This window comes from Symsagittifera roscoffensis, chromosome 2 (assembly GCF_963678635.1).
Source record: "Symsagittifera roscoffensis chromosome 2, txSymRosc1.1, whole genome shotgun sequence".
NCBI classification, from domain to species: domain Eukaryota; kingdom Metazoa; phylum Xenacoelomorpha; order Acoela; family Convolutidae; genus Symsagittifera; species Symsagittifera roscoffensis.
Window position 1 is genome coordinate 46092406 of NC_087063.1, and position 21242 is coordinate 46113647.

Sequence of the window (21242 nt, forward strand, 5' to 3'; positions counted from 1 at the left end):
CAATCTTTTAAAATTTATCTAGTTTGAATAAGAATAAGTTTTTCCTCAACCCCTTCAAAAAGGCGAAAAAACTCTGGTCGAGGCCGGACTTTTTTCAATATTTTGATTTTAGGTGTGCTTACATTTAGGTGTGCTTAGGGTAATCAATGTGATCATAAAAAATTATGATGAACTACAGCTAGGATTTCAATTAGAAAGCAACATTTCATAGAATACTCGCGAAAACATTGACCGTAAATAGATCTTTCTTTGCTACTACTTTTATGCCATGGTATATGCGGTCAAAACAGGGATACTAGATCAGCATTGGGTTAAACTTGTAGCACTGCTGTGGTAAATAATCAGGCGCCAATCACAAATCAATGAGCTCTCTAACAAGTAACAAAACATAGAACCATCAGATGATTCTCCAAGGCTTTCAATGGTTTGTTGATTATAAATGTGATCCGATCACGGGGAGGAATTTGGTATTCGGGTGTGTGATCCGATCACCCTTGTGTAAAGAGGCTAAAAATTACACATCTCTAGCCGTTTTTGTTTTTTCAACTTTTTTTGTGTTCCATGCAAAATCAGGTACCACAAATAATCGGACTGGGTCGAATGATACATCTTATTAAAACCCTTCTAGTCGTGATTCAGAAAGATCTTTCAAACTTTTTTCGTAGTGTCGAGAAAAACCTGTTTAAAATGCTTGATTTTTTTGTCTATTTTCGAGCGAGTGAAGCAATCGAGTAACGTTTCTTAGATGTGATTCTTCGTTGGCAAAAATTATCTTTCAAAAAAACTTCAAACTTTCAGTGCAAAAATATAATTAAAAATATTGAAAAAGTTTTCGAATTTTTTTTGTTTAATTTTTGAAGACCATTAGAATCGTTCATGACAAATTCACTTTTTACGGGTTTGTATAGTTGTATCATCTCACGACGTACAAAAAAGACACTAATTTGAAGAAAAAAAGCTTTTTTTTCTGAAAATGTGGTCGGCACATTCTGCTTGCACAGCAATCGGCTATCCTTGTTTGGTTTTAATTCAGTTCCAAGATTAAATTGCTAGGCGGAACAAAACACAGACGTTACAAAAATTAAATTTCAGAATTTTTAGCGGAAAAAAACTACTTTTGACAAGAGAAATGAGTTTTAATGAGTTTTCTCTAATAGGGTCATTTTTTATCGAAAACTCCTTTTCTTAAAAGATTCTTGAATTTCAAGAAATCTGTTGCGTGATAAATTCTTTGAACATCGTTGTTAAAAAAAGTTTGATAGAGTTTTTGAAATTCAAAAAAAGTATTTTGAACGTGAAAAAATGTTTTTGCTCCGAAATTCGAAAGCTGAAAATTTTTGTATCATTCCCTTTTGGATTTCTTGGGCTGATTAATACTTTCCAAATTTCTATTCGCTATGTATTAATAAGCAAAATTTTGCACTGTTTATCATAGCCAATTTTTTATACGGTTTTGTATTTGTCGACGCATTTGATTTTCTGAGCTGTTCAATATTAATGTAAGAAACATTTTTTGTGCTTTTTGTGACAATGTGTGATAACTATCATTAGGTTTTCATTAGCGATGATTTGGCACAAAAATCTAGAGTTTGCAAGTTTTGCATTTGAATTATGAAAATATCTACATTTTCATCGAACGTTTGGAAAATGTCATTAATTATTTTTTTGAAACTAAATAAGTTTTAAAAGTTCCAAAACTAAAAAAAGCTATCAAAAATTGATCAAAACTGAATGAGAACTAAATTCGATAACACTAGATTGATTTTTTTTCGTTCTGGTTTTGTGTCCGTGCTCTACCCTGTACACCTTGACTCTTCTACGAAATTCTGTCACACCATGTAGCCGAAACTAGAAGCCTTTTTTCTGTAATTGAAACTTTAAAAAATCATTTACTTTACAAAAAATAACTAAAAACATTTTACAAACGTTCGATGAAGTAAAGATACTTTCAGAACTCAAATACAAAACACAGAAACGCTAAAATTAGCTGCAGTTTTATATCATTGTTATAGTAAATCTAATGATAGTTATCACACATTGTGACAAAAAATTACAAAAAACTTTGTTTTACAGTAATTTCGAGCAACTCGTATCAAGGCGAAGCCCTGACCGATTCGACTGCTTTTTAAAGTCTATGGAGCAGTAATAACGTGAAAAAATTAAAGTAAAAAACTGAATTTTTTGTTAGTTTGAGATTTATTTTGTAAAAACCATACCCCACACGTCATATTAAGAAAAAAGTAATAGATTTTGCACCTATTAACAAATCATTTATGGCATGCATATAAGCTACCTTCAAATAATTTGGAACGATTTATAAGACGGATTAAATCTCGCTTACGCATTAATAGCGCGAAATATTTATCAAGCGTTAATTGTCCCCAAATTGGCCAAAATGGCCATCTTTAAACCCTCATTACTTTACGAAAAATAATCACAGGTAAAATATCTTTTAGAATTTAAGCTCAAGACAACAATAGTTATTGAATTACATATTAAAAAGTTCCGTCAAAAATGGCTAGTTAAAATGTCGAAGTTTGTCTGAAGAAAAAAACCCACACCGAGCACAATTATTCCGTTACTTCCCTTACGAAAGTCGGAACAATGAACCAACAATTACAAAACGTTGACTATGAAAAGCAGTAGGTAGGCTTTGCTTGAATTTTGCCTGGACGCGAAGTTATTGCATTTTGTCTTGACGTCTGCTCAGTAGAAGAAAAACAATCAATCAGACCAAAAAGATGTCGTCTTGTGCGGAATATTTACGAAGTGATGGGATGGATTCGAAGTTCAGTCGGAGTAGCTGAGAAAAAAATTAAGTTTGGAAAAAATGCTGTGGAGCGGACCTCGAATGGTTCTTTGGAGTAGAGGTTTGAAAGTAGCTTCCTCTTGTGCATGGCCTCCATGAGTCTCATCACCTTCAACTGTTGGATCGGGGAGAGGATGACAGAGGGGGAGTTCTTGCTGGACATCCGGAAAGCATAGTACAGGATGTCTGTAGCTCCTCCGAGGCCTTCGCAGATCACAATGCCGATGCCTAAATAAAAACTGAATTCGATGCAGTATCAAAGGTAAGAATTTTCAATTTGTTTCTGGCTGATCTGTCGAAGGTAAATAAATTGAGTATCTGGTAATTATTCAAAGAATTTGTTATACTTCACGCTCAAAAGTATAATCTAAAACCTACAAATGCCCGGATTAAATTATACTGTGTGGTGTTATAAAATGATAGCAATATTTTCATCTGAATTCAAACTGACAGGAAACCGGTAGTGATGGTGTCCAGCAATCACTTGAGCTTTTGCAAGTAAGACATCAGCTTATATGCGCTCATGTCAACCCAAATAATTAACCTTCAGGTTGGGCCTCCCAGCAGCTTGACTAGAAAAGAAGTTAACCATATGCAAGGATAACGCAAATTGTGAAAAAAAGACAAATGACTTTTTCCCGTTGTGGGTCTATTTAGATGGCGGCAACGAGATTTTTACCAGTAAGTTGTCGAGAAACTTCCTTATACGTACTCTGTTCTGAATCTTTCCTCCGAGCATAAATATATGTAACTTACCCTTGCACACAGCATTTGCAGCCCTCTCGAACACATCGAAATCGCCCTTGAGTAGGATGAGGACTGTGGGGATGCCATACCCACTGAATCCAGTCACCGCCTCCTCCTCCGCCGCCCCTGCCAGCGTCTCCTCAACCGCACTCCGCACAAACACTTCCTGCCCCTATCAACACTCTACAATTCAAAATAGGATATAGGCAATGGCATTTTTTCTATGGAAATTTTGAGCAATTTAATAACTTTTTTGTGAAATTTTCACATCTGCTAGTTCGTTTATAAACTGCTTGTGACGTTGCATTGTAACTCTATTTGATATAACACTGAAATGCCACGGTTGTCAATAACTAACTCAAAAACTCCATTGCCAGTTCGATTCGTGCACATAAATCGACGAGTTTGAGAATGAAAACACTGCTTCTGACCTTTTTTCCTTTCAAGCCCCCCTCGATGCACAAGAAGTGGGAAATCATGGGGTTCAGACTGGGTTCGAACTCCAGCTCCGTGAGACTATTCTTCTGCACCACATACTCGCCAGTCACTCTGGGGTCCACGTACACCATCTGACCCAGCTTCTCGTGTCCTTAAACAAAAACAAACTCCTAGAAAGTCAGCCTAGAACTTCATTTCATCGACACTGTTATAAATGTTAAGATTCAGAGTTAGAGCAACTAGAATTAAGAGCTGGGGTTAGAGACTGAGATAGAATCTGAGGTTTGAACTGAGGATTGAGAAGAGGTAGTGATTGTTGAAGAATGAATTGAAACAAGTGAATATAAATGACATGACAAACTAAGCATCACAAAAGTACCAGTTAATTATAATTACAGACTACTTAAATAGTTTGAGATCACTAGTTGACCTTGTCTGACTTTATTCAGTTTTGATAATGATTCAATTAATCTGTCTGACCTTGAGATGGTCTGACCTCAACGCCCCCACTCAGGCTGAATTGGCTTTGTCCAATGTCAGGCTGCAACCCATTAAGGTTCGGCGATGCTGTTCCAACTGAGCCTTGCTCAGGGCTTTTGTTAACAAGTCAGGTTCCATGAACTCAGTAGGGCAATATTGGAGTTCAAATGTCTCATCTTCCACTCGTTCTCGAACAAAGTGGTATTTCACATCGTTGTGTTTCGTTCGCTTCTGCATCACAGGATTCTTGCACATCTTGATACAGCTCTGGTTGATGACAGTTGGTCCGTCAATAACTACGCCCATCTCATCGAGCAGTGATCGCAGATATAGAGCCTCTTGAACCGTTGCTGCCATTGCTTGGTACTCAGCCTCACTGGTAGATATGGCTGCAGTTGGTTGCTTCTTGGTGCTCCAACTAATTGCTGCCCCTGCCTTCTGCAAAAGAAAGCTGTAGCCAGTAGCTGACCTTCTATCATCGAAATCTCCAGCCCAGTCAGCATCTGCGGATCCATACAGTTTTACACCACCGGCCTCTCTCTTTAGCGTAGCACAACTCCAAATCTTTGCTCCCCTTCAGGTAACGAGGAACCCTCTTTACAGCCACTCAGTGCAGCCTTCCCGGATTCTCCAGGAAACGAGAGAGTTGCGTCACAGTTGCTAGGATATCAGGTCTTGTTTGCTTAGCTATGTACAATAATGAGCCCACAAGGCTCATTAGTCCTCAGCCTTCACGGATACTGCCTCTGCTGACCCAGCTTCAGGGCAGCCCTTCTTCGACAATTGTGCGCTGACGGCGGCTGGTGTGCCCACTGGTTTGCATTCAGCAAGGACAAAACGCTCCAAGAAGTCGTCGATGTAACGAGATTGAATTACTGTTACCGTCCCAGGTGACTGCTTGACCTGCATTCACAGGAACCAGGACAATGCGCCTCTGTCATCCATCTTGAATCGTTCGGAGAAACGGCTCCTCAGCTTGTCAACTTCATCTTGAAATATGCACCCAATGATGATTTCATCTACCCAAACCAGCACATAAATCATTGCATTGTTTGTTCCCCTCATTGTGAACAAACAGAAGTCGTTGCTGCTTCTAGCGAAATCTTCATCAAGTAGGAAAGTGCTCAGCGTCTGATACCAGTCTCTTCCAGCCTGCTGCAGCCCGTAGAGACTTCGTTGTAGCAAGCACACTTGGCTGTTACCGCTGCTGAACCCCTCTGGCTGCTCTATGTACACTGTCGCTGCTAGAGAAGAGTTGAGGAAGGCTGACTTAACATCCATCTGATGAAGTACAGGATCATCTTGTGCCCCCAGAGCCAGCAGTATCTATTTTGTTTCGGGTGTACAGGACGGAGCAAACGTCTCATTGATGTCAAGTCTTTCCACTTGCATGAGCATTTTCACTACGTATCGGGCTTTGAACCGCTCCACTTGTCCCATCGCATCTCTCTTCACAGCAAGAACCCATTGTCCAGGAAAAACTTTTCGAGATTTTGGTCTATCAACAAGTGTCCATGTTTCCATGGCTTCTAGAGACTTCACCTCTATAGCCATTGCTGCCAGCCACTGCTCTTTTTTGGGTCCAGACTGCTTCTGAATAGCCCATTGACTCTTGAATTCCAGTCACTGAAGCATGGGTATAGGCTTGTCCGTATCGAATAGGTGGGTTCCTTGTCCTAATTGTCCTCTGCACTGGATGATCAGTAGAATTTGACTCTACTGCTTCCCCCTCGACCTGATTTAACTCAGTAGCCCCCACTGAATCTGCAGTAACACCCTCAGTTGGTGCGCTTCGTGCTTCGCTGGTTTTCGTCGTGCTTGGTTGCTCAATATCAATGCACCCCTCGATTGATAGCTCCAGGGTTTGTGATAGCTCACTGTAAGCCATGAAGTCATCTGGAATGATGTTATCATTGAATGTCACGCTTCTTGCTCGCACCACTCGTCTTGTCTCTAGATCCATCAGCAGGTAGGCTTTGCTCTCCTCGTCGTAGCCGATGAATTTTCTTTTCTCGCCCTTTGGATCCAGTTTCCGTCTGTTGCCTCAATCCAGATAGTACGCCAGGCACCGAACACGCGCAAAGAGCTCACTTTTGATGGTTTCCCATAGTGCATCTCTGTCGGCGAAAGGCGCCCTCGTTGCTGGATGTGGGAAACAAGTTGCGAACCCTCACAGCTGTCGACATTGCTCGCACCCAGAAAATCTTCGGTAGCTTTGCTTCGGCCAGCAGACATCGAGTCATCTCGGTGATCACACTGTTGTAGCGCTCTGCTACACCATTCTGTTGGGGAGTATTGGGCACAATGAACTCTTGCTTCACCTGGATTTCTCTACAAAATCTCCCAAATATATTTGACAATTACTCACCTCCATTGTCAGTTCGCAGGCACTTCGGTGCTCCATGCTCAGCCACAAACTCCTGGAACTGCAGTAGAGCATCATTCTTCTTCACCACGTACTTGACCACAGCCAGCCGAATGAAGCCGTCGATGAAGCTCAAGGCATAGCGAGCACCATGTGTACTCGGTACTTCAAAAGGTCCCTGAATGTCACTGAAGACCCGTTGCCCCACTGCCGATGCTCTGCTGTCAGTCTTCTTAGGCGCTGCTACTTGATGCATCTTAGAAGCTCTACACACTTCAAAGAACTCTAGCTCGCCCACATTGACAAGCGATGAAAAATCCCACTGGTTGAGGTGCCCCAGTTGTCGGGGCCACAACATTGCATCACTGGTATCCCTCCTTGTTTTCGTCACTAGAGTCATCGGATTTCTGTTGAACTTGCATTCAAGGAAGAAAAGATTGCCGCGCTGCTTCACAGCTAGCTGTTCCCCATCTGGTGCCAGTAGATGTGACGCATCTGCGGCGAAAATGAAGCTTGAGCATCTAGCCACAGCTGAGCTCACACTCATCAAGTTCACACTGTAGCTCGGCACAAACAGCACATTGATAAAAAAAACCTGATAAAAAACCTTGATTTTCGACAAGCTAAATTTGTGACACAAAATAATTTAGCAAAATACAAAAGTCAACGTTTTTTTGTAGTTCTGAGTGAGTTACCAAAAGTTTCCTCATACAAATAGTCTAAGAATACCTATTCCATCCCCTCAATTGTCCACTCATCAAGTTCACACTGTAGCTCGGCACAAACAGCACATTGTGAAAACTGTAGCTCCTCACAGCATCATGGCAGTCCCTGATATCCACTTCCCCTGATCCTTTGCCCTCAATCCTTGACAGAGTGCCGTTGGAGTTATCCACCGTTGTCTCTTCGGTCCAGCTCTCAAAGCTAGATAAAAAAGCCCTGTCACGCACCACATGATCCTTGCATTCCGTATCCCTAATGAGGGCGTCTCCCTTCAATGAAGTTGCAGCAGAACAACTGAAGAACCCTGTCCTCCCCTGCTTGCAATCCCTTGCGAAATGTCCAGGTTGCCCACACTTCAAGCACCCTCGCCTCTTTGCTCCTGACCCACTTGCTTCGTTCGACCACTTGGATTGTCCGCTGTCACTTTTGGATTTGCTGTCCCTTGCCATATGACCCTTCTGACCGCACACATAGCAGTCACTACTTGACACTCCTTTCTTCTTCCTCACAGCTTGCATGGCTATATGACCATGTCCAGTCCTCTCTTCACACCGAGCCTTCCTCGAGTCATCGTAGTTCCTCAACCTCGTTCTCAGCTCTGGAAATGTCTTGGCTGGTTGAAAGCTCTCTTGCACCACAAAATGCTCTTAGCAGTCAGGCAGCCCATTGATCACCAAAGCATTGAACAGTGTGTCCGTGATTACTTCTTTAGCTTCGCTCAACCGCAACACCAGCTCTTGACAGCGAACGAAGTAGTCGTCCAGATCCTCCTCTAATCCTAGGTGCAGCTTCGCAAGCTGACCTACTAGACTGACCACCGTCGGCCTCTCTACACTGCAAAACTTCTCTTGAAGCAGCTTCCAAGCCTTCGTCCCATCGCCATAGCCATCTGTTCCCACGCAGTTGATCTTTATGTACATCAAAGTGGCGTTGTGGAGCACCAGAGCCAGGTGGGACCACACAGTGTTTTGATTGTCTTTCCTCTGCTGGATCAACACTGCTCGCTCCTGCATCTTAAATTGTAGGCTGCCTGCTGATCAGCATTCGGACTCTCCGGGAGAGTAGGCTCAGCCTCTGGCAGATCATGATTGCCCATCACTGACCTGAACAGGCCCTTGGTGTGCATCAGCGCCACAAACTTCGTCGAACAAGTAGGAAAATCTTCAGACTCTCCACCAAAAGCCGCCAGTTTCAAGTCTATCGTTGCTTAAGGCTGCTAGCTAAAAGCTAATACAAGAAAAAATTTAGAAGTCTGGGCCCATAACCTGTTAAGATTCAGATTTAGAGCAACTAGGATTAAGAGCTGGTGTTAGAGACTGAGATAAAAACTGAGGTTTGAACTAAGGATTGAGAAAATGCAGTGATTGTTGAAGAATGAATTGAAAGAAGTGAATACAAATGACATGACAAACTAAGCATCACAAAATTACCAGTTAATTAAATACAGACTAATTAATTAGTTTGAGGTCGCTAGTTGACCTTGTCTGAGTTTAATCAGTTTTGATTATGATTCTATTAATCTGTCTGACCTTGAGATGGTCTGACCTCAACAATAAGTCTCTCGCATGCGTGAGTGGAATAATTTGCTTATCTAATTCTCTTAATGGGCTGTATCAAAAAAACGGGCTGTATTGACAAATACTCTGAAACGTTGAAATTGAGAAAATTGTTTGGCCTCAAAGCTTTTTTTCGTTCAACGCGGATGCACATTTTTGACACTGCTTCATAAATACACCCAGCAGCGGATTTAGGGGAAGGGGGGTGGAAGCCCCCCTCACTCAGGGATTCGACCACCTGCCGACTTAAAGGGTCCCCTTTTGTACTCTTTTGAGGTATCCATTTTTGCCGTCAAAATGACGGAGCCTAAAATTTCTAAAGGCGCCTTTGGGCGCCAAAATGTATTAATTTTCAGGGAGGAGCGCGCGCCCAAAAAACTTGATTTGTTGGTCAAAATTTTCCAAAAAGTGCCTAAAAACGCCTATTTTTTGGCCAGTTTTTTCTAAAATTTGCCTGCGCCGCACAAACTTTGGTCAAAATCAGGTTTTTATAGTGATTTGGGAGAGCTCAGCAAATCAATTTAGTGGATCTAAAAAAAAAGTTTTTGAAAATCCGCCCCCTCGAGAAAATCTTAGATCCGTCCCTGAATACGCCATAAGTTTGATGACTACAAAAGAGATATCAAGCATCCTCTAATCAAGTATTAGTAATAATTCCATCCTTAATTATTTTTGTGGAAAAACAAAAGTTTAAGTTTTTTATAAGGTAAATGAGGTAAAGGGACTGAAAGCAAGGTTGAAAAAACTGGCAATGGTTTTTTAACGTATCATAAGTGTATTATAGCTAACTCAAAATGATTAAATACAAAGGGGACTTTACTCTTTGCTCTAAGTTTTTCTTAACAAACAATCGAATCGGTTTTTCTCGACACCGAGAATATTTACTCGAAATTGACATCGATAACACCAGAACTGAAAGTGCTTGAATTTTATATATAACTTCAACTCATCTGACATTCACATGTGCTTCCCGTTATTTTTTTGTAAACGGAACAAAAAAAATTAAAATATTAAATTAAATCAAAACAAAAAGTTAAATTTAAATTAATTCGTGAACGGAACAAAAAAAAACCTATCATTTTAGAAATTAACGCAACGTTTATGCAGCGAAAATAATAGCCCCGAAGGCTCATAGTTTCAACATCTCAGTCTTATGCTTGTCTGTTAAATCAGAAAACTTACCCTTTACGCAGTTCCAGTTAGCAAACCCGATAATGCGGAATTTGGGAGCATCTCCGCCCATCCACGAGAGAAGTTGGGCTTCTCTAAGAGCGTCCACAACTAGTTTGTCCACGCCGTTGGACGTTCCCCCTACAATTATAATTAGAACTTCTTATTTGAAATTTAGATACTTTGAAGGTTGCATTTGAAAATTAGTTTTTTCAAAAAAATTCTTTTTCATCAAAAACTGTGATGTGTCTCATCTTCAAATTTGTTGAAATTGAGGCTTTCCTGAATTTTAGTTTCCTTGCTTCTGTATGAACGAACTAAAAAGTATCAAAATTAGGATCAATTTGGGATATTTTTTGAAAAAGGGGCAACCAAAAGACTTCTCGAGTGTCGAAAACAGCTGCCATTCCAAAAAAACCATTCATTGTTCACCTGTGATGACCCAACACTTGGTGCAACAGACTGTCTTGAGCAGTGCGGTCTTGAACCTGGTGGCATGTCTGGCTATCATACCCAGACTCTTTTCGCTGCCGGCCACTGAGATGACGATGTTGGGAAGTTCCAGGTGCCAGTCCAAGAGCAGGTGCTCCATCGCCACTTCCGGGTGGGAGTCGTCAGCAATCACTGTGAAATCAGCTGTGTGGTCGTAGTTGTCGATCTAAAAGAAATCGGTAAAAATTAAAACAGATGACGTCAAACAAGCTCCAACTTAGAAGAAGAAGAAAATTCCACAACGACAGCATGGCCAACTTCGGATATAATTGTGGTACCGCGTGAATAACCTTGAAATAAAAAGCCTTGCTGCCTTGCGTTTCAAAAAAGCGTTTCTTTCTTAAAAATAATTGGAATGAATGGAAAACCGTCGAGCACCAGAGATGTATCAACCGATATGAAACTCAGACGATTCAGTCAAAAGTATGCAGACAATACAACCAACAATAGTGACCGCCGCAGTCGCGCCAAAATGTTGCAAGCTTGCCAACACAGTTAAGGAATCTGTACGAAATTTAGAGCCGGTATCACGAGGCAACCTTCGGTACCTCGTTTATCCTATTCTTAATTATACTTATTATGTCTATTTAATTATGTATTGCTAATTCATATGTCCCTACTTAAGGCCATATCTAACCGGTAACAGCGTGGTGCCGTTATGTTATGCGTTTAGCAAGTTGCGCGATATCCTTAACAAGCTACAGTCAAAATTTAAACTGAGTGCCTATTCTATACCTCTATCTAAAGTCTATCTAAAACGGCGTTTGTAAACGTTTACTCAACCGGTATAGTGTCATTATTCCAAACGAAGTACTGGCTGACCCGGCTTTGATTGTCGACGAGCCTCCCCCAAAACCATAGACACAGGCAGCTACCGAAGACGCAGTAGCCCGAGACGCATGTGTTCTCCGCGATCAGGCGGCTGTTAGGAGAACTGATGAGTGGAACGCAGAGCGTCGACGAAAAGGCCCTCGCATTGGTCAGAACTCGTTCTATCATGAAGCAGCGGGTCGCCTCAAATCACGACTACTCTTTTGCTTGAGAAATGAAGGAAAGCAACGCTTTACAGACTCCAATCTACACCTTAACCTGTGTGCTCTTTCAAAGACTTGCACGATGCGTGCGAAGCATTATTCTAAACTGCTCGTGATTATACGGTGGACAGCATCAAATTGTATAACACGAGATCTATGCTGGTAATAGTTACTTTTTTTCCTTCTACGCGCGACTAGCAATTGGCCTTAGGCTCAAGAGTGCGAAAATTTGAATGATCTGTTCATCGGACAAGTTCGCAACGTCGAAGTACAACGCCAACTAATCAAGGCTATGAAAACATCGACAAAACACTAAAACTAGCGTTGGAATGTGAGAAAGGAGCAAATACCTCAGCACATGTCAAAACATTGTTACCCCCACAATAATCAGACTTCAGGAATAACCATGATTAAGCAAGAACCGACATTTTTGATTCAATCCGGGAGAAGTGGTTATTGTGGTAAGGGAGGCTCTGCAAACCGCACTTCAAAACAGGGGAAAGTAGCGACTACATCAAGCCGTGCTGTTTTTGTCGGAACCCGTTCTCGATGAAACATTGGAAACCGTGTCCCGCAAGGGAAGTTACTTGCAATCTGTGTAAGAAACGAGGGTATTTTGCCAAATGTTGCAACTCCTCCAAGAAAGGGGCGAATCTGGTGTGAGAGGACGGAGGTCTTACCTCTCCGTCTATCATAGAGGATTGTAATTTTATCGACGTCAATTACAAAAGTGAACATAAACAGGACGTATTAATGATGGAGGATGCAATACAGATGAATAGCATGAACTTCTTCAGTCTGGTTCAGCTAAACCACGCAGCCTCAGCAAACAACTTTGATCGCAAACGAGTTTTTTAAGCTATCTTGGACACGAGTAGTCCTGTATATAATCTCAACCAACGTACGGCAATCCTACTTCTCCAGAAAAACCATAACCTCATCTTCAAAAATGTCGCTCGATTGAAAAATGACTGTCAAACTGTATGACACTATCATAATTCCGGTCTCACCCAAGGGTTGGAAAGTCGACTCCGCGTCGTTTTTAGTGTCGGAAAACAAAACTCGCAACCTGTTTGGCTTAAACTTGCTTATTTGGGGATAGTTACTACCCAAACAAAGAGGGTAGAAAATGATTCAGTGACAGAGGAGTTAATTGTGGACACAATTTCCAAGTTTTGGCTAAATCACTTCACAAAAAAGATACGCTCATGTTTTCAATAAAATGGGTCGGTCGAAGTGTCATAAAATTTTTAACAACTCCAAGTCACCTCTAACCTCTCGACAAGTTAAATTCGAGAAGTTTCTATACATATTCAAGATCGGCTGGCAAAGGAGATAAAAAAATTTGGTCAAGGGCAAACATAAAGAAAAATTGTTAAATTGTACGACTAATCCTTTTATTGCCCCTATAGCCTTGACCGCAAAGAAAGATGATTCTGCTCAGTTAGCCCTAAACGCGAAGCCTATGAACAACCAAATCTGGAAAAACTAGTATCAGGTGCCCAATATGCACGAACTCATTAATTCCGCTGCTCAGATCCTTACTAAAGAAGTCCCGGGACAAGTGTTGTTCACATCTCCAATTCTTAATTACGCTGTTAGTCAATTACCTCTTTCTGATCTAACAAGCAGCCATTGTAACTTCAGCATCCTATGTGGAGAGGCTACTGGAACTTAAAGGTTCAAGACGGGGTTCAACGGACTCACAAACATGCCCACTGAGTTCCCGAAGGCTCAACGGTTTAGAGGGGATGATCTGTTACTTCGATGATATCCCAATCCTGACCAAAAGGAAAGTCTCGGATCACAACATGCTGTTCAACAAGTTGATGCGTAGACTAGACGATGAAGGATGGGTATTGAAATACAGTAAATAATAATTTTCCATAAAAAAATTTGTCTTATTAGGCTATAAAATCAACGAAAATGGCTACAAACCAAGGTTTTCAAAAATTGCTTCCATCAAGCCATTCAAACCCCCTCGAACCCTGAAACAATTACGTTCTTTAATGGGAACGTTGAATAAACTGCAACGTTTCATACCAGATCTACATAAACTTACAGTCCGTTTCCGAGCGTCATTGAAGGCCTGCGGTCGGCAATCCTTTTTTTGGGGGAAAGAACGAATCGCAGTTTATTTTATAATAATCAACAAAAGATAGCAAAAATTCTAAGCACAAATAAATAAGGCTCCTTTAAAAACTCGAGAACAAAATGGGATGGAAGTTACAGCGGTCTGCGAGCGTGCCTCGAGCATTTAAAAGAGCCTAATTTATGGGTACTAACCGCCTACATGGCACAACTCTTTGGCCGACTTTTTCCACAATGGGGCGGCTCTATATTCACCAATAATTTCGGCCAATCACAATCGTGCGTTGAAACTGGTGATTTTTTTTAGCTCGTCGCTAGATGGCCACGAGTCGCTCAATTTCCTTCACGACCAATCAAACTGCAGTAAGCAAATAAGTTCTCTCTTCGCTTGCCACTGGGGGAATGACTTATGCGTGAGAAATCTACGCCAGCAGCAACCCAATATGCAAACTGAAAATCGTAAATACTGAACAACGCCAGAAAACATGGTCTCCGACCTGATCCTCTATCTTTAACTTGCTCTCCCTTTACTCATGAAATGAATACATCAATGAATACATCTGAAAGTTCTATAAAATTTCTTGACCACACTCTCGAGCAAAACAATCTGCAAACCTTTCTTAAGACGTTCTCGTCAACCTCTTCTCAGCCGCAACCTTAACCGAGAAATCACTCCATTTCCAATTTAGTTTCTTTTGAGTCTAGCGTTTTGATAAGCTGGCCGAATTATCTGTAAATTTTTAACTGAATCGTCTGAATATGAATGGCTGGCCAGTCGCCTTCCGATGCTGATAATCAATTTAGTCTAGCAGTGACAAGGCTCGAACCTGCGTCTCTGAATGCTACTGCAAGTCTAGCTAGTACCTGACTGATGAACTTGAGTTCGCAGTTGGATCGCCTGAGGCCATAGTCCACTGTCTCCAGGTGTAGTTCCCTCCGCCACTCCTGTGAGTTGGAACACACATACGCACTACTGTGCGCTACAATCAACAAACAGCTACAATATACCGTCTCGGAGATCGTTTGAAGAAAACGTTTCGAGTATCAGAGATTTTTTGTTTGAGCTGCATAGTTTAACAAACCCGTTCTAAACAAAATCTTAGAAAAGTGTAGAATTCAATTGTTTTTAAGCCTGCCAAGAAGTAGGAGGGGACGGTATGAACCCCATCTTTTAGTTCAGATTGCCACATTTTTCCTTAGGTATTAACTTTATGTTTTTTGTCAATCTACTTTAAACCTTTTCTGTAGCGTTGTACTGCAATTATTTTGAAACTGAGAGCGAGCACCGAAAAAAAAGAACATTCCTGTAAAACTGCCTGCGGTGCAGAAATTTGTTTCAAAAAACGGATGGAGAAATTGGGCCCATACATCAATAATTCCAACTTGTCGTGATAAAATACAGAACTTTTTCCGGATATTGAAAGGGCGCATAACCCTTTCCTACTGTGAAAACTGAGAAAACGGTTTGATTTAGGTAGATGGTCCTGTTTCGAATATCCGCACTTGCACTTTTCCACCTGCCCCACCCTCCAGTCCTGCTACTAGGGATGAACTTGACACAGAATCATAGAATGAAGCTGAACGGAACAGTTGCGTTCGGCCATTCTGGCACACCTTCACCCATCTCAATCTGGACGGGAGGCTATGATGTCTCCCTCCGAGTGTACTTGGTGGCATTTCCTGAATTGCCGAATCATCAGCACTTGCGAAGACAGCAAAGAATCTACCCTTTTTGGTAAGAATCTAAAATCAACCTTAAAATCTGATTCCTCTAAGCAGTTACTGGAGTTGTCGCTCCCTAACCAAGAGATGCAACTGCATTTCGCTAAATTTTTACGCCGTAAATTCGCATTTATTTCTGGCCACAGTCGTTTCGAAAGGATCACAAATCCGTATTCAATAAGGAAATCATTGGTCAAATTCGTGATCCACGAGGGATAAAAACACATTCTTACACTTTTGGCTGACCGTCGAGGCAATGGTTTGGTCGAACGCACAATTCAAACAATCAAAAGCAATTTGGAAACTAAAAAAATCTATCCTAACTTTGTTAACCTAAAACCTACTCTACAACAAATACTCGAAGACAAACAATCTGTCCTCAAAAAGTCTTCTTTTGAGCTCCATTTCAGACGAAAATCTAATACTGAACTCTCTGAAGCCATTTTTTTCAATCTCCTCCCTCGAGTGGAACTTGCCTAAATGGCGAGCCAATATTATGGCAGAGACAGAGTTAAAGTGGTTCCTAGCGGCAGTTCCAACCATCATGTGTCACCACGACTTGACCCGATGTTCTCGGTTGGCTCAAAAGGGGCAGAGAGTGAACCTTCCAAAGCGAATGCTTGGGCTCGACAGAAACGTAATCTATCTCTGGAGAAAAGACGACTTGTTATGAGGGAACTCGCAACTCGCCACTCGGATTTTGCTAATAGCTTAACGACAGGACTAACAAGAAGTACCTCAGATTCTACGCTCACGCTTCAGATCTAGCCGTCCCAGCGTTGTCACATAGCCAGCGTCTCAGTGTCATGCGAAACTCGGGTCGAGCCTCCAAAACAAGTAAATTATAAAAAGAACTTCTCAAAAAACCTAATCGTGTTTTCAGAGTATTCAGGAAAACTATAGACCGACTTTCCGGAAAACCTCTCTATAAAATTGCCGCTAGACCCAAAATCGTCAAGATTACAAATAATAAGTACATCATAAGCAGAGGAAAAGTACACAGGCAGAATCATGTTTGTCTAAAGTTTAATCACATTTTCGTGACACTTCACCAATTCAGGATACGCTGGGTGATAGAATCGCCACATCGCAAGGCAGAATCACCCCAAAATCGCAGTCGTCTTTGCGACCGAAAGGCCAACAACCTGTTCAGTCCAGCGCAGGCCCTAGAAAAGTTGGTCTCACAGCCGACTCCTCTTCTAGTGAAGGTTCAGTAGTAAAACTTAATAAACCAACGACCCAAACCTTTTCGACCCCGATCCCAGATCAAGATCCTATCGCTCAGGTGCCACCTATAAAACCAGAGAAGGCGTCTGCGGTGATTCTGTCACCCGGAAAAGAGACTGCGACAGCCATTGATCAATCTTCCGAAAACGCGTCGGCGCCAGACCCACGCGTTCTTACCTCGTCTCAGTCGATAACTCACTCCGACAAAGAAACCGGAGATAGCGAAGCCGCGGTGGCGGCTCCTAAGCCCACTCAGGCTCCGGACAGCTCAGAAATGAATAGGGCTTCAGCTCGTAGTAAAAAGCCTACAAAGTTCTTTGGCGACCCTCTTCGTCACTCGGTTGAGGCAGTAGAAGAAGAGGCATCGTCGGACCAATCGTCTTCGGCTGTCAAATCCCTCGTGACTCTTACTTCTCCTCACAAACGTATCGAGCTCATTCACCAGCGACCGCGTCTAATTGCACAGGAGCAGGCGACTCCTTTTAAGAAGACTAAATTTACAGAGGAGCCAAACGAGAACAACACTCAGTCTGATATATGACAAAACTCAGACATCAAAACGTTAAACTCTTTTGCCAGTCTTGTGCAATTCTCTTATTCGCAGTTTTTCTTTATGCAGGCTGGCCCTGTTATGTGTTTACTTAAACTCAGTGCTGTTCTAATCCTTATTCTAAGGATGAAGTATTTCCTCCCGTGGGGAATGTCTTGAGGCGACCTTCGGTACCTCGTTTATCCCATGCTTATTTATGTTTATCATGTGTATTTACTTATGTATTGCTATTTCATATGTCATTAGTCAAGGCCATATCTAACCGGTCACAGCGTGGTGCCGTTATTTCATGCGTTTATCCAGTTGCACTACACCCTTAACAAGATACAGTCATTATCTAAACTGAAAGCCTATTCTAATACCTCTATCTAAAATCTATATAAAAAGGCGTTTGTAAACGTTTGTTTATTCGATACAGTGTATCCACGATACAGTGTTTATTCGATACAGTTATTCTAATCATGTTCTATACATGTTCTAGCTTACTAAATAACCTATTTGCTTTTAACCCTTCAGTCTTGAGTCAGTACTGGGCGCGTTATTTCAGCCGGATATCGGCCACCTTAACCGAGAAATAACTCCATTTCCGATTTTATTTCTTTTGACTCTAGCGTTTTGAAAAGCTGGCTGAAAAATCTGTATACTTTTATATGAATTGTCTGAATATGAATGGGCCGTCGCCTTCTGATGCTGATAATCAATTTAGTCTAGCAGTGACAGTGCTCGAACCTGCGTCTCTGAATGCTAGTGCAAGTCTAGCTACTACCTGACTGATGAATTTGAGTTTGCAGTTGAATCCCCTGCGGCCATAGTCCACTGTCTCCAGGTGCAGTTCCCTCCGCCACTCCTGTGAGTTGGACCACACATTCGCACTACTGTGCGCTACAATCACAACACAGCTACAATATACCGTCTCGGAGAAAATTTGAAGAAAAAGGTTCCGAGTTTCAGAGATTTTTTTTGTGCTGCAAAGCTTAACAAACCTGTTCTAAGCAATTTCTTAGAAAAATTGTAGAACTTAATTATTTAGAAGCCTGCCAAGAAGTAAGAGGGGGTGGTACGAACCCCTACTTTTATTTCGGATTGCCACATTTTTCCTTAGGTATTAACTTGATGTTTTTTTGTCAATATTCTTTAAAACTTTTCTGTAGCGTTGTACTGCAACTTTTTGGAGGCGAGAGCGAGCGCCGAAAAAAAAAACGTTATTGAAAAATTGCCTGCGGTGCAGAAAACTGTTTCGAAAGACGAATAGAGAAATCGGGCCCATACATCATTAATTCCAGCTTGTCGTAATAAAATACAGAATTTTTACCGGAGATTAGAAGAGCGCAAAACCCTTCTTTACAGTGAAAACGGAGACAACAGTTTGACTTACGTAGATGGTCCTGTTTCGAATACCCGCACTTGCACTTTCCCCCCTGCCCCGCCCTCCAGCCCTGCTCCTGGGGGATGAAGTTGACACAGAACTTCCTGGTGTGTCTCCGCTCGAAAAAGGACATCTTCTTCTCCTGGTCTATGAGACCGAACGTCGTCTTGTACCTATAAAAAAGAAGAAGAGTTCAATTCGTTCCCTATGTCTGCAACAATTTAACAGCTTCCTCATCAAATAATTTTAAGCCATACAGAAAAAAAACAGCGAACACCACTAGACTATCTATAATAACATTTCATTGTTGAAAAATGCCTAGCCAAGCCAATTATAAATTGCACCTAGTTAATAGTTTATTGAAACATTTTTCGAGAAAATTTCGAGAACAAAATCACAAAATTTCGGAAAGAAAATCACAAAAAAGTCGGGCCTGAATATTCGGTCTCTTGCGCAAAGTAAGTAATCTAAATATCTCAAAATTACTTCAGTATAGTGGACGATTAGTGTAGATTTTCACCAAATTATAGGTTTATAGGTTTGGATAAAGTTACAAAGAATTTAAAACTTTCCAAATTTTTCGAAAATTGCTGAAAGTTTCCTATTTATAAGTTTGTCTATTTAAGTTTCCCAATTTTCCAAAAATTGCTGAAAGTTTCCATTGATAAATTTGACAATTTAAGTTTCAAAATTTCGGAAAGAAAATCACAAAAAAGTCGGGCCTGAATATTCGGTCTCTTGCGCAAAGTAAGTAATCTCAATATCTCAAAATTACTTCATTATAGTTTAAAATAAAATCACGCCAAGCTGCGGCTACATTACCCTCGTCAAATTGAGTTAATAAAATTGGACGATTAGTGTAGATTTTCACCAAATTATAGGTTTATAGGTTTGGATAAAGTTACAAAGAATTTAAAACTTTCCAAATTTTTCGAAAATTGCTGAAAGTTTCCTATTTATAAGTTTGTCTATTTAAGTTTCCCAATTTTCCAAAAATTGCTGAAAGTTTCCATTGATAAGTTTGACAATTTAAGTTTCCAAATTTTCCAAAAATTGCTGAAAGTTTCTATTGATAAGTTTGCCCGTTAATTCGCTGTTTCCAAATTTTCCAAAAATTGCTGAAAGTTTCTATTGATAAGTTTGCCCGTTAATTCGCTGAGCGACGAAAATTTTCATTTTTGCGCTGATAAATCAATTCAATTATTGCATCAGGCGCTCAGTTTTATTTTTTGACTTAGAATGACAATATCGTTAATGTTTTACGAAGAACTTCATCCGAAACCATTATTTTTAACTAGTATTGTTGTGCTAAGTCTGACGCATTAACGGATAGTAAAAAGCAAAAATGAATTGGAACTCAAGCCGGGTTCAAATACAATTTTTCATACTGATGAAAAAAAAAATTTTATTAAATAATTGGAACATTCTTTACTTACAGTGTTTCTTCGCTTTTCTGTGTCATTTTATCGGCCTGAAATCTTTTTCGTAAATAAATTTTCGGTTTTTGAAACCAAGATTGCTAAATGAAATGTCACATGAAATGAAACAAATCAAAAAGATTGAAAATTCAATAAGTAGGCTCAAAATCAGCACCAAAAAGTGTAACTTGATAGAATAGAATATGCTTGCCGATGTTCTCAAGATTATATCTCATTCATTTTACAAGCCTTCTCACATTACAAGAGTTCTCTTATCACTCCAGGAAAGTTAATGAGGCGAACTTCACATTGAGGGCTGTAAAACTCGGGCCATGATTTCATCAAACTTGGGAGAGATATTAGTATGCAATAAGGCGGCTAGATTGAATAGATAATCAGCAATAAAACTTGGTCGAGGCAGAAGAAAAAGTTCAAAGTCCAAAGATCTACTTTGGCAGATACGATATGCTGCAATAAAAAACGATAACCTTGCTTCTACTGAAAACATCTGTAAAGTATTCATTTAGAAGGGAGCTGATTCAGCTATTTTTTGTAATAATCCGATCCTAAACTTGACTGCATCCAATCACTTGATGCAGGAGTGGATTTATTGGACGGATTCGACCCACTCACCAACCAAAGAGCCCCCCTTTGGTACTCTTTTATGACATCAATGATGGTATTGGGCACTCGTGCTTAGGGAGTCGTCCCAAACATAACAAAATTGCGCATACGCTTGTGATGAAACCTTCAAACCTTTGCCGCAAATTTGTTTTCAAAAATGGAACAATTTTCTATTTTGATGATAACAGAGATTTTATCCCAAGAAATATATATAATTATTAAACACTTTTAATTGTGATTCGAACAATATTTAAAAATTTTCAAAAAGTTGTTCCAGTGTTGAAAAAAATTGTGAAAATTTTTTAATTTATTCTAATTTTGAGCGAGTAAAAAAAATTGATGCATATTATTCAATTAAGCTTAAAAAAAGTCGATTTACAAGTTGAGGATGTTTCCTTGGCAATAAAAATTTTCTTAAATAACTTAAAAC

The 21242-nt window shown here is 40.5% G+C and overlaps 2 protein-coding genes across 3 annotated transcripts in view; one reads left to right on the forward strand and one right to left on the reverse strand.

Annotated features, from left to right (window-relative positions):
• LOC134840748 (COP9 signalosome complex subunit 2-like) overlaps nt 1-21242 on the forward strand; it is a 545309-nt gene that overhangs the window by 275595 nt on the left and 248472 nt on the right. The window lies entirely within an intron of this gene.
• Nucleotides 2847-21242, reverse strand: part of LOC134840336 (transient receptor potential cation channel subfamily M member-like 2) — a gene marked incomplete at its 3' end in the record, with an annotated part of 23539 nt that continues 5143 nt past the window's right edge. Inside the window, 7 exon segments of the mRNA XM_063856097.1 lie at nt 2847-3037; nt 3566-3728; nt 3988-4145; nt 10301-10429; nt 10721-10946; nt 18171-18286; nt 18780-18943. Of these exon segments, the coding sequence (XP_063712167.1) occupies nt 2847-3037; nt 3566-3728; nt 3988-4145; nt 10301-10429; nt 10721-10946; nt 18171-18286; nt 18780-18943 (1147 nt within the window).